Source organism: Felis catus, chromosome E1 (genome assembly GCF_018350175.1).
Source record: "Felis catus isolate Fca126 chromosome E1, F.catus_Fca126_mat1.0, whole genome shotgun sequence".
In the NCBI taxonomy this organism is placed as follows: Eukaryota; Metazoa; Chordata; class Mammalia; order Carnivora; family Felidae; genus Felis; species Felis catus.
Window position 1 is genome coordinate 60893648 of NC_058381.1, and position 14054 is coordinate 60907701.

General features: G+C 57.5%; 1 protein-coding gene across 13 annotated transcripts in view; it reads right to left on the reverse strand.

Annotated features, from left to right (window-relative positions):
• Nucleotides 1–14054, reverse strand: part of CCDC57 (coiled-coil domain containing 57) — a 102649-nt gene that overhangs the window by 37071 nt on the left and 51524 nt on the right. For 11 of the 13 annotated variants that reach the window (XM_023244368.2, XM_045044963.1, XM_045044959.1 and 8 more), the window contains 2 exons: nt 12895–13065; nt 8735–8921 (listed from right to left, as the gene is read on the reverse strand). In XM_023244368.2, coding sequence (XP_023100136.2) covers nt 8735–8921; nt 12895–13065 — 358 coding nt within the window. Of the gene's footprint in view, nt 1–1436; nt 1939–5499; nt 6534–8734; nt 8922–12894; nt 13066–14054 lie in introns of those variants that run through there. The other 2 variants (XR_006589769.1, XM_045044962.1) reach the window with 2 other exon arrangements.

Sequence of the window (14054 nt, forward strand, 5' to 3'; positions counted from 1 at the left end):
GATCAAGAGTCACATGCTCCACTGACTGAGCCAGCCACGCACCAGAAGGGTTTGCTTTCTGCGTGCACCTCATTTCTGGGTCTCCCTCACGCCAAGCACAAACCCCGAGAAGAACGACACCGCGTTCCTCCTCTACCCCAGTCACTTCTCTCCTGCAGCACGCGGTGGGGGGTGACGCGCACACAAAACGTCCCGCGGCTGCGTGTGGCCTGACACGGCTTCTCAAAGCAGAAATCGACACCTTCACTAACCGTCCCAAAGTGCACTCTCTCTGCAGCACAGAAAAGTAAGCAGCAGGAGGTTAAATGAATAAACTCAAAGATTCCGCCTGTCATCTTGCAAGCAGCCTGTCTTACTCAGAAATGATCCGGGTCGCCAAAGAATACCCATTCGTTAACTCAACTTGGGTTAAGTTACCTAAAAATCTAGGAAATGCATCTTTAAGCTGACAATACTACAAGATACAACTACTGTTGAAATAAGGTTTGTCAGAATAACGCATCATCGTGGCTAAACACAAGCTTAGTGAGGACTCCGAGGTTTTGGGGTGTGTGTGAGCTGTAAACACTGATAGTTACTGTATTAGAAACTGAAACAGAAATTTTGAAAAAGCTTATTATCCATCCGTCTGAAGATGGTGGTGGATATATTGCATGTTATTAGCCTCTAGGTACTCAAGGAACCAGCCCTGTCACCGTGGAGCTCCAGCAATGGGTCCCAGAGTACTCCGTCAGCTTCCTCCAGGAGATAAAAGCACATGGGAAGGACAGAATTCGGAAGTGAACTTGTGTTCTTTAGATTTTGAACCCGGAGCTTTAAAAGCCATGGAATCCGAAGACCCACGAATGGCCGACGAGCCCCTGCAGAGACGGTCTGCATCATTAGTCGTCGGGGAAACGCAGACTCTAAACCACAGTGAGCTACGGCTTCTCACTCATCAGAACGGATAAGACGGGAAGTCAGTGGTGCCCAGGATGTGGAGAAGTCGGAACCCATGCAAACTGCCACTGGAAAAGTAAGGCGGTGCGGTCACTGTGCGAAAAGTTGCACTTCGATAAGGAGAGAAGAGGAGAAAAACGAGACAAGAGGGAAATCTCTACAGCGAGGCCAGCGTGCCTGTCGTCGGGAGGACCATCCACGAGCCTGTGGAAAGGCTGCATGGGTCTCGGCCGCGGTCTCAGCCACAGGCGCCCCCAGTTATTCGCTGTCAGAGCGTCTGGAGACCCACGGTCCCCCTCCTGACTTACTGTCTGTCACACACCCACAGCGTCCACCTCCTCCATCTCCTCACGCAGGCATTTCTCTGTCTCACGGCATCACAGGAAAGGGGAGACAGCTCGGTAAGGCTGTGTTGAGACCACAGTCACAGCACTTTATTTACAATATATGGCTAGAATCGCTCTATTTTCTTATTAGCTGTTATCCTAGTCTCTTACCGCGCTTAACTTATAAACATTATCGTGGGCGCGTACGTCTAGGAAAAAACGCGGAATGCGTAGTGTTCGGTACTGTCTGCCGTTTCGGGCACCCCCTGGGGCCGAGGGGCCCGCTGTACTTTGGGCACAGGCTTCTGCTGGCGGTGCCTGGCCCACTCTGAGATGCTCCCAGTTGCGCGAGGCAGGATTTCCAGAGCTCCAGTCGAGAAGAACGCGGACTCTTCTGACCTGGAACCAAAATCCAATGGATCAAGAATTGGTCACTGAGGACGGAAGGGATGGGCAGGGGCGATGGCAGCTCTTCTCTGGATACGTCGCTTTCACGGTCGACATCCTAGCTCTAGACGGGGCCCGTTCTCCCTCCTCTCAGCCAGCCGCAGTCTGTAAGGCTTCAGGGGTCTCCGCTTTTGTGAGCTGATGTGAAACATCTCTAAGTGGCATCTTCTTCTCTCCCTAAGTCCTTCAGAACCCAGATACTCTTGTTGAGTCTTCTTACTTTCTTCTTTTTTTAAGTTTATTTGTTTTGAGAGAGAGAGAGCAGGGGAGGAGCAGAGAGAGAGAGAGAGAGAGAGAGAGAGAAAGTGAGTCCCAAGCAGGCTCCTGCTGTCAGCACAGAGCCCAAAGCGGGGCTCAAACTCACGAACCATGAGATCATGACCTGAGCTGAAACCAAGAGTCGGACGCTCAACCTACTGAGCCCCCGGGCGCCCCAGTCTTCTTTTTTTTTGTTCAAAAGCAAATCACAGGCCCAAACCAGGGCTTTATGCCTGACCTAGCTGCAACCTCTCCCCCAGAAATGCAGCTTTAACCGGTTGTCAGGAGCCCTGTAGTCAGTGGAGTCTGCCACTGGGTCCTCTCCAACCCCAAAGGACCCCGGCCCTTACAGGTAGGGAAGGTGATCTGGCTGCAAACAATCCTTTTCTTTCGCTAATGTACCTCTTGCCCCCACTGTCCTTCCTATAAGAACCTTCCACTCTGTGGAGCCCCTCTGAGCTCCCTCTACTTGCTGCATGGGATGCTGCCTGAGTCCTGAATCGCTCAACAAAGGCAATTAGATCTACAAATTCACCCGCTTGAATTTTGTTTCTTAACACCCTCCTGCAACACGGTTCTTTACTTGCACCGGTCCCCTGAGAATCGGTGCTCCGTTTTACCGGGACTTGACTGGAAACACGGGCGGTGCGGGCCAGATTTGAGCATGATGCTCACTTAGTTGTCAGGACCGGTCACCAGAAGTTACTCCGGTTGACTTAAGGAGCCGAGGCACACAGCTGGCGAAGAGCTGGGAAGGTCAACTCCAGCGGGCCATGGAGCCTCAGGGTAGTTCTGAAACCTTGGGATAAAAGGAATTTGCTCAAAATCATTTAGCAGATGAAACCAGTGCGTTACTGGCTTCCTGGCCTCATCGGGACAACAAACGAGAAGCTTGTAAAAAGTCCAATCTGGACTCCTGATGGAAACTTCTAGCAAAGTGAACTCAGGAAAGCCGGCTCGGTGTATTAACATTCTTGCTACACCTATGGACATAATCCAGCCAAGTGCCAACCAGCCTTGCTTATGATCACGAATCATCCTTGTTTGAGCTTATGTTTTATCCGAAGCAGAAAAACGGTACGAAAACATATGCTCTGGAGTAGAAACCGCTCTGAGGGCAGCAAGGCCTCGGCCCCCACGGCCCGCCTCCTGCCCCACAGACCTGCAAGTTGAGGCGCGCTTGCACTTCACGAGGCCAACCCACAGTTTCCCTGACAGCCCCTCCCCTTAGAAAAACCAGATCCGGGGACGCCTGGGGGGCTCCGTCGGTCGGGCGTCCGACTTCGGCTCAGGTCATGATCTCACGGTCCGTGGGTTCGAGCCCCGCGTCGGGCTCTGTGCTGACGGCTCGGAGCCTGGAGCCTGCTTCACATTCTGTGTCTCCCTCTCTCTCTGCACCCCCGCCCCCTGCTCTCGCTGTCTCTCTCCCTCTCTCAAAAATAAACAAACATTAGAAGAAGAAGAAGAAGAAAAAGAAGAAGAACCAGATCCAGCTCCGCTTGCAATTCAGGGTCCTTATTCTGCAACTCGCGACTGGCCCTTTCCTTGGAGCTGGCTGTCACTGCTGAATGACAAGAAAGCCCCAAATCTGTATCTTTTTTCATAGGTGTCCAAGAGCCATATTTTGCCTCCTTCTGGAAACGACCCTTCCAAACACCTGATTAAAAACGTCATTTTTTCTGCCCCCGACGGCACTGAACATCAGAAAGGACACCGCACAACCTGACCGGCAGGACCTGTGACTGTCTGGATATTTCACGCCGAGTGACGCAGTGGGAAAACGGACGGCGCACGCGGTGAGGAAGGGAAGGAGAATCGGGCAAGATTTTAACACAAAAATCGTGGTTCTTGGCAACTACACATATATTTAGAAAGAACGTTAATAAGTTGGTATGATAAGGCTGCTAAAGGAACAGGTTCAAAAGTAAAATTCAACACGTTTGAAAATGACGAAAAAAATCCTGAAACTCTCCTAAACAACTTGAGTGAAACAGAAAACCCGAGTCCATAATGGCAGAGTATCTGGACATTAATCAAAGTGATGACGCTATCCCTCAAAACCTTGACACTCAGATGGAAGATTCACACCTTAAAAAATGCAATCACTAAACAAGAATAAAGTAAATGTTAAAGAAATCAGGAAAAGAATAATCAAACAAACCCAAAGAAAGGAATGAATAAACGTGAAATGTAAACTTGCAAAGACACAGGAATCCGGGGCGCCTGGGTGGGGCCCTGTGTCTTCCTCTCTCTCTGTCCCTAACCCACTTGCATTCTGTCTCTTTCTCAAAAATAAATAAACATTAAAAAAAATTAAAAAAAAAAAAAGACACAGGAATCCATCCACTGGCGGGAGGGAGGGAGGGAGGGAGGGAGGGAGGGGAAGAGGGAGAGATAGAGGAAGAGGGGGAAGGGAGAGAGAAAGAGGGAGGGAGAGGGACACAGAGAGAGAGAGGAAGGGAGAGAGGGAGGGGGAAGAGAGGGAGAGAGATGGAGAGGGAAAGAGACAACATGGGCGAGAGACTGAGGGAGAAAGCAGGAGGGAAGGAGGGGGGCGGGGGGAGAGGAGAGAGATTCCCAGCAGGTCTAATGAGATCTCCAGAAGAGATTAGAAAGAAGGGAAGAACATCTAAAGAAACAATGGCTAAAAATTTCAAAGAATGGGAAAAACCAACAAACCACAAGTCTTAAGATTAAAAAAAACAATCCCATTCCTGAGCAGGTTAAAGTAACACCAGCCCACTCCCGCTCAGACCCAGGCTGGCGTCACAGGAGAAGAGCGGCCAGAGGGAACAGGGACCCCCCCCCCAACCCCCCAAGGAAGGGGCTTCACCGGCCAAGGGCCAACTTCTTCAAAGACAGAGAAACACCCGCTTTGAAAAGGTTATAAGAAAAGGCCGACATGGAATTTTCTCCAGCCAAGCCATCATTCTAGACCCTGGTTCAAAACAAAATGTGGGCCGCCAGAGACAGGCTCCAGGAAGGTGTGGCCGCAGGCGTCAAGGAGCCCCTGGCAGGCGGATGCAAAACAACAGATCACCTTCTGCTTACAACAGGCTTTTAAACGTGCATGTAATTATGAAAAAGAAAGGTGAGGAACTATTTACTCACGTGTACCTGCTAAACAGTGTGGGGTCAGCAGGCCAACGAAAGCCTCATTTGTCCCTTTTTAAACTTTTTTCAAATGTTTTTTTTTATTTTTGAGAATCCCAAGCAGGCTCCAGGCTCTGAGCTGTCAGCACAGAGCCCAACGCGGACTCGAACCCACGAACCGTGAGATCACGACCCGAACCGAAGTCTGGACGCTTAACTGACTGAGCCACCCAGGCGCCCCAAATGTTTATTTTTGAGAGAGGGAGAAAGAGAGCACATGTGCAAATGGGAGAGGGGCAAAGAGCGAAGGAGACACAGAAGCCACAGCAGGCTCCAGGCTCCGAGCTGCCGGCACAGAGCCCGACGTGGGGCTCGAACTCAACCGACTGTGAAATCACGACCTGAGCTGAAGTCCAGATGCTTAACCCACGGAGCCCCCCAGGCGCCCGTCCTTTTTTTTTTTTTTTTTTTTAGCAAATCACTTCTGGATGAACAACAAGTTCAGCAGGAAAACGACATAATGAGGCATCACGCACTGGCAGCACACACGCACTGGAAATCCGAGTCAAACGACGACGCGTTTTCCCTGAGTGGACAGGCCCAGACAGCTCCGAACGAGCACGGCGTCTTGCGAGGCTGCGGTCGGACAAGCGCTTTCATTCACTGTTGGGAACGCACAAGACCCGCTTTGGCTGGAGGTGGGCTCGGCCGTCCGGGCCCCACGCGTCCTGAGAGGGCCGGTCCAGAACTCGTGTGGCACGCGCTCCAGCGTGGGGCCGTGTGGGGGCTTGCACACTCACACCGTGATGGACGGACAGGCGCCCGGCACCGCCTCCGGGCCGCGGGTTTGCTCAGGTCAGTAATCTGTGCTTTCCTGTAGGAATTAACACCTCCCTGCACACACTTACATCTTTGCAATGAGCAAACAGCCTTTTTATAATCAGAACACACAAAAACTCAGGGGAAAAGGCCAGGTATGAAAGGCTCCAGGCTGTGTGACTCCAAGTGCCAGGTACCCTGGGAAAAGGCAGAGCTGTGGGGACAGGATAAGGACCCAGGGCTGCCGGGGTGGGGGAGGGACGAGCAGGCGAACCGTCCCTGCACGAGGCTTCCGACAGCACCGTGGCGGGTACGTGGGCAGGCTGTGCGCGAGGGGCGGGCACGCGGACAAGCTCCGGACCTTCCCGGCAGTTTTGCTGCGATCCTGCAACTGCCCCCAAAGCAAAGTCTTTACAACAGCACTGGATGTGAAGATTCTTGCAGATGACCCCTCGAGGAGCCCCGGGCTGCGGAGACGGGGACAGGGTGCTTGCCGCAGGCAGCTGAGGGAGGACACATCCTGGGGCGGGTGCAGGCGGGGCTGGGGGGGGGTGGTCTGCAGAGGCGCCCGGAAAAGCGCCTGGAAAAGCACCTGGAAACCACAGGAGACAGATGATGCCACCTCCGCTGGACTGTCTTACGTTATTCACGCTGTTAAACGATAAGATATTTTCGTCACAGTTGGTTTACACGCCACCTGTATTTACACACCAGATAAATCATCTCTGTAAAATAAATGCAGACAGACCAGTCTCGCCTAAAGCCTTTGCCACGAGGTCCAAGCACGCCTGTGGGAGAGCAGAAACCCCACCACCCGCATGGTTTGGGGGAAGATGGCCTTCCCAGAAGGAAGCAAACTGAGAGCGTTTGGTACAACTGCAGATTGCAAACAATACAGAAGTATTCAGAGAAAAGTCCCAAAATCTCATTCGGTAGCTTCCTCCCCAAACCGCGGAGAAACGGACACGCTTCTTCACAGCCCTCCGTCTATGTGCGTGCACAGTCACACGCACGCGCACACACCGTCTCCCGTGTGCCCGCCTGCTGACACAGACACGCTCTCCGGCGGTGGCTTCTGTCCACAAACGGCTTGTCCAGGTGGCATCTGCCCAAGAGGGGTCAGCTGGCCCGGTGGTGCACAGACGACACCGGGCCCACGATGAGAATAAGCGTTAGGAGCTTTGGGGGTGACCTGGCACCGCCACCTTTTTATTGTATTTGCCAAAGCATCGCCCGCAAAGGACTGGAGTCGAACGGCGGAAAAGCCGGCTCTCCGCCCCACCTGGTTCGAGTTGCGGGTGGAGGCAGCACCCTGTGGGGGTGACCTGCAGGGAGCCCAGCAGCGCCCCAAGCTCTGGACTCCGGGGTCTGCCCTGTTCCCAATTACTTTCTCACCACAGCGAAAGCGCTGCTGAGAATATCCCGCACATACATCCTTTTCCCCCGTGAAGTATCTTTTAATTAGATTTTTAAGAGAAGGATTGCCGATTCAAAGGGCAGAATCGTAGAAAGAGACAGACGCGGTCAAGTTGTCCAAAAGGCTTCAACGACGAAGACCCCCACCGACACGCACGTGCCCCGTGCTCCTCACTGCCAAGTGACACTGCTCAATCTGAGGTTCAGACTCAATGCTGACTTCAGTGGCTTCCTCAGACTCCTGAGGCCACGTGTCACCCGCACCCTCATCAGCTACGTGCACTTCTCCTGGGACTGGCCATCTGGGCCCTTGCGTGTGATCTGTAGACACCTGTTTTAGGTATCGATCCTTTCCGCCCGTCAGACACGTCGAAAACATCTCCCTTTGTCTGTGTTCGCTGCGTCTTTTCCTTAGAGACGTTTAAATGTACCGTCACAGCGGTTGATCTTTGCCTTCCCCCGCCTATGGGGTAGTTTACTTTTTAGCCTTGTTTAGGGAAGCCTTTCTCCGTGCTTACGGTTGCCGCAAAGATGAGCATAGGTAATACGTGCACAGACGATGGGGAGAGGGCAGCGTGGACTGAATATCGCACCACTGCTCACATGAAGGCCTCAGAAAACGAGGACAGCCACAGGTCCAGGAGACAGCAGAGTGCTACGGGCCACCAGGTACCACTCTATGGTGGCGCTTTATAGGCTGGCAGCTAAATCCGGGCCATGCCGGCCGTCTTCCCTCGCCTGGAACGACGTGCCGTTAGTCTACCATTGGCTCGGAGCATATGATTTCCTTACTGGTTTGTTCAGAGACCTTATCCTGTACGCTGTGGCTTGTGAAATGCCACTACTATAAATGAAGTCCTGCAGTGAACTCACATCTAATAAATTCTCGCCAAAGCGGTATCAGTCTGAGCCTCAGCGGCTGCAAGCGAAGCCCCGGGGTTCTGTGAGCTCACAGAACTCACAGTGGCTGCCGGGGCCCGTGCCGCAGGCTGGAACAAGGGCACGTCTCTTTCCAGCCCGGTTTCAGCACTGCCTGTCGGTCTCGGAACCCAGCACCCTCTCAGAAACCTGTAGGCAGCTGGGCCCGGGTCGCAGTGCAGACACAGGGGCCGTCACTCGGAGAAGCCCAGCACAGCCGGCCCAGGAACACGGTGGCCCAGAAAGGCCGCCCGCTTTGCAGTATTTTTCTCACAAGTGCCGCCACAGGAACCGGTTCGTGGAAACCCCGTGGCAGCGTGAGGCTCTGCTCTGTGCCCGTGACCCCCGACCCCAGCTTCACTCCACAAGGGAGGCTTCTGTTCTCCCGCCTGAGAAGCCAGGCCAGGCCCTCCCCCGGCCCGTTCTCGCCGCAGGGCGGCAAAGCTTCCCCCCTTCCGGGCGGCAGGCCAGGAGAGAGCAGGTCCGTGAGGCCCCCGACCCGCCAACCCCACGCTCACCTGGGCCGCGGCCCAGCTCCGCTCGGAGCCTGTTTCCTGTCTCCAGGAGCTGCTCCTTCTCCAGGCGGAGGCGGACGATTTCTCGGGCCGCCTCCTTCAGTTTCCTCTGGAGTCGGGGCACAGACGACACCTGCGGGGGCTGTGGCTTCTGGTCTTTGGTCCCCATGGGTCCTTGGTCTGCAGGGACCTGTGAACAAAGCCATAGGCAGAGAGCTCGTAAGCCCAGCCCTCCAGGTGGGAGAGGGGCAGGCTGGCCGCCCCAGAGCCCGCACCCCTGGGGAACATCCTTGCAGGATGAGACAGAGGAAGGGCCAGCGAGTCTTGGCAATGAAATGGGGACCCCACATGCAGGAGGCCACCTCTTCCATGAGTGGGGTGAACGAAGACCACAGACTGTGGAGACCAGGCCTGCTTCTGGCCTCTTGCGACCCCCACCGAGCCTGTACCTTTCCAGCAAGGACAATGAGGAGCCAGCTGGCACCCACACTCGGCCTCCGGGACTCACGAGGGCTGCGTATGCACCAGGGTGACAGGCTGGGTGCACAGGTCATGGGCACCGGGGTCACCTGGAGTGGAGGAGCCGGCAGAGGCCTCCCTCCGCTCTCTTCCTTACTATCTGGACCCTGCGCTGTGGGGTCCCTGTGCTGGGTCACCACATGGCCCCGATACACGCATGCAGTCCACTCAGGGGTGTTCGGAACGAGGCGGGGAGTAGAGAACGAGAGAGAGGAAGAGGAGAACGTGTGTGCGGGCTGCCTCTGAGCCAGACAGAGGCCCAGGAGGAACTGGTGTCTATGGCCCCTAGGGAGGCAGGTGGCCTACTTAGGCACGGCTGCTCCCTACACCCATGAAAAGCTGCACTGTGCCCCTGTCCTGGCCACACACGCCGGAGCCAGAGCGGGAAGCAGCCCGGAGTCCCTGGAACAGACCAGCACGCTCTGTCCTGGCCTCGTTTCCTGGTGTGCCTCTCCAGGGCTGGCGGGCATCTGTGCCCTCCAGTGGCCACTGTTCCTCAGGCAGCCCGGAAGCCTCTGGAGTGTGCCAGGCTAGTTCGGCAGGAAGAGAGGTCGGGGCGGGGAGACGGCCCGAGGCACTGAGGCCCCAGCACCCAAATCCACACCCTCTCCCCAGTGGCGGGACCTGGACCTGCTCTCAGCCTCGCCGACCTTCTCCCGAGGGCCCAGGACACGAGTGGGGCCCTCGGGTCTCTGGAGGAGCTGGGATAGACCCGGAGGAAGGGAGGACAGGGCGTGCCCTCCCCAGGAGCGCGGTGTTGGGAGTCACCTGAGCCACTTTACGTGAGGAAAGAGCAGCCCTGAAAAGACACTTGCTCAGAGGCCTCAGGGAAAACCGACTTTTGGGAGCAGGCCTGCAGCCGGCAAGGCAGCCCCCTGCAAGAGCCCGGAGTCGAGCCCTCACCGGGGGGCCTGTGTCCCGGTTCTGGGGGGCCACACTTGCAAGTGGCCCAGCTCTAGCCCCCGTGGCTGCACAGTGGGCTCTGCAGCCCTGTCCCCCAGCCGGGGGCCGTCCTGGGTTCCGTTTCTGACCCAACTGCTCTGATCTCTTTCTATGCTCTGCCCACGCCCACGACGTGACGCCTGTGACCACACATTCCGGGACTCGCGAGCGACTGCGGGCTGGGGCCCAAGCGGGCCCCTCACGCCAGCCCCGTGGGTGTGCTCCCAGCATCCTGGCCAGGGAGGCGTCCCCGTGGGGACTCTGTTCCAAGGGCAGCGGCCGCCGGGCTCCACAGAGAAGCCCTTCGGGAGGCTGTCAGAGCAAGCCCCGACCCGGGGTGCAGAGGGGCGCTGGCCAGGGCGGCTGGCTCCCGCGGGTTCTCCCGAGGATTGTCAAGGCTGCAGGCAGAGCCGGCGGGGAGGACCGCCAGCCAACACTGCCCCCCAGTGGACCCAGAGCGTCCCTCCCGTTGTGCTCGGGGCTGGAGGGTCGTTAGGACTGGGAGGAAGGTTGGCAGGGAGACCCCTGGGCCTCGGTCAATCCCCCCGGGCCGGGGGTCACCGGAGACAGGACAGCTGCAGGGATGTGCAGGTGCCGGGCGGGCAGTGGTCTCTGCTGCCCTTGGGGAGGGTGACTGAGCTCTGCACGGTCCCTTGTCCTGGGCCGGGGGGTGTGGGACCTGCCTCCACCCGGGAGAACGTGAGACTCGCACGGGAGCTACTAGGGCAGTGCCCTGGCGGCACCGACCCCCCTGCTCCGTTGCCACCGGCCCCTCACCTTACGGGTTGCTCCCTGATCCGCCGACAGTTAAGTTGGCGACATCAGGCTCCCTGACACCTGGATGCTCCAGTCCGTGCCTCCCCAAAACGGACGTTCTCTTCAAACCACGGTTTCGAACAACCGACGTTTACCCCGGACGCAACATTATCACCTGATACACAGGCCACGCGCAGACCTCACCAACCGTCCAGTCATGTCCCACACAGCTGGTTTCTCCCGCCCTGGGCACAGAGCCCCACGTGACAGCTGTTTCCCGGGTCCCTGCAGGCTCCTGACAGGCCAGTTTTAATGCGTCGCTTGTGGCTGCAGTCTGCGGCCAGGCTGTGACCCCCGGGCGCGGCTGGCTCGGAAGCCCAGGACACCCGTCTGTCCCCGCGTCCGCGATGGGAGCACACCCCTCGGAAGCAGCGTCTGCAGGCTGCTCCCCTGGAAAGCTGCCCTCTCCCTTTGTAACCGAGGCGTCATGGGTGCTGCGTCGCAGCCTCGTTCTCCTTTCTGCTTCAGGACGGCTGCCCGGTGCACCGGCCCCTCCGCATCTGGGGGACCAGCCTCCCGCCTCCACCCTCTCCTTGACCCCACGCTGCAAGTCCTGCTTATTCTGTGGCCAGCGCCTGAGGCCCTTGGGTGCCTGCGTCCTTCTGTCCCATCGCCCTGTTTCCGGGTCTCCGTGGTGGAGCCCACCACTTATCCTGCTTCCTCTCAGAGCGAGACACTCGGAAACAGGATCTCGGCACTGGGAGCGCTCAAGGCTCCGGGCCGCCAAGATGCTGGCACTCCCGGGAACGGCCCTCGTCTGGGCACCGGGACCGGCCCTAGGTTTCCTGTGCCTCGATTTCTCCCCAAGGTCACACGTGCTTCAGCCCCAGCCTGCCTGCCACAGAATTAAACATCTGGATCTTAAATGCTGCTGATTTGTAGGATCTCTTCCCCCTAAGCAAGCGGGATCCGCGAAGCAGGCGAGGGGTATTATGGGAACCCCCACGCAGCCGACCTCGGGGCCGCGCACGGACAGCATCTGAGATGAACGGTGGACATGGGGTGAGGGGGCCCGTGGCCGGGATGGCAGGAGGGCTGGCCCTCCGGGTGGTGTTTCTGTGTCCCGCCTCCCCTCTGGGCTGTTTCTCACACAGCTGTCCGCCCCGAGGCGCGTCCAGGCGCTTCCACGCCAGCAGGGAGTGGACCCACCTTCCCTCCAGTCCTCCGGTGACGGACGTGGTCCTGGAGCCGAGTCCCACTCGTGCCTGTCAGTGCCGCCCCTGGGACCGAGCTTGGGACACATGAGGACTGTTGCCCTATACCACCGCACCCGGAGCTCTGGGCGCGCTCTGGTACCACGGTACAGTCGTGACCGCGGGCCACCATATAACACAGGTAACCGCGGGAACCCCGGGACCCCCAGGTAACGGACAGTAAGGAATGCGCACTCTCAACAGCATTTCCAACAGCCTTCGGTGAGAAGGAAAGTGGCCGGTCTGTCAGATCTGCGGGGACGGCGGCCGCAGGGCTCTCTCACGGCTCGGAACGTTGCCTCAAACATGGAGCAGATGGGCACTGGCTGCGGAGGGCCTGACGGGGACCATGACGGGAACCCCAGTGACACCCACACGGGGCCCACTGTCACGTGTGTAGGGGCCGTGGCCTCAAGCGCTCTGGGAGATAAATCCTCACCAGGAAAACCCCTAATTTGCATTTCATTTCAGGGCTTCCCAAAGCCCTAGCAAGAGTCAAGGACTCCCTTTTAGGGGAACCAGAAGAGCCCTCTTCACACGTGCGGGTTTCCTACGCTGGCCTTAAGTGGAGGGTCCCAGGGCCCGGAGGCCTGAGGTGGGGCCGCAGCCCTCCGGCACCGTGTCTGCCGAGGACCAGGCCCGACTGCGAGAGCGGCCAGTTGGAAGAGGGGGACAGTGGGGTGGGGTACCCACCTGCCTCGCAAGGGCCACCTGGTCCAAGGCGCGTAACCGCCAGTGGCTCCCGATATGCTCCTCGAGCTCAGCCACCTGCTTCTGCAGCTCCAAAGCCTCCAGGTGCACTTGGCCCACCTCGTGGGGCAGCTCGTGCTGGACGGTGTCCGCACCCAGGGGTTTCTGCAGCACCTGGGGAGCCGTTTCAGGGGCAACGTTAGGAGGGGTGCCAGCTCCAGAGGGCAAGAGGGCAGGGAAGCAGGAGAAGGGCAGAGGCGCACAGCAGAAACTATGCGAAGATCAGAAAGGAACACGTTTGTCAGTCTCTCCTCTCTGGCTTAACGCAGTGGCCACACAGGCCTGTGCCCCACCCGTCCCCTGCAGGGTGGCCTCGGGCACCTGTGGCGGAGCCTGCATTGGACTCCAAGGCTGGGTGGGGAGCATCCGGGCCGGGAACTGCCCTGGGGGAGGCAGAGGCCTCAAACCCTCTTCCTGAGCCTAGTACAGATGGAAACAAACACCTGCAGGCAATCCGGGGCCTGGGAGGGGGAGGTGGGGGGTGGGAGGGGTGAAGCCAAGGCTGTCGAGAGGAGGTGACTGACAACTGGGGAGCAGACAGAAGGCAGGAGTGCACGGAAGGTGAAGAAGGGGAGTGCCAGGCGTGCGCGGCAGCTTTGGTCGCCACAGGGCAGCCGTGAGGTCCCCAAAGTGGGTCTCTGGCCAGAGCTCCGGGCCCAGCCCCTCACTTTGGCAGCTTCTCTGGACAACACCTGTCCTCCTGCTGATACAAGGAAGGAAAAAGGAACCAACGGACAGAATGGCACCTCTCTACACTCTGACTTTCCCACTTTATTCTCAGGAAGATAAAAAATATTGTGTTCCTATTCCAGGAACTCCTACAGTGAAGTCCTGGTGAGTATCTTATTCTTTGAATTTGTCACATACGCATCAAAAAAGGTGACCGTTGGGGCGCCTGGGTGGCGCAGTCGGTTGGGCATCCGACTTCAGCCAGGTCACGAGCTCGCGGTCCGTGAGTTCGAGCCCCGCGTCGGGCTCTGGGCTGATGGCTCGGAGCCTGGAGCCTGTTTCCGATTCTGTGTCTCCCTCTCTCTCTGCCCCTCCCCCGTTCATGCTCTGCCTCTCTCTGTCCCAAAAATAAATAAAAAACGTTGACAAAAAAA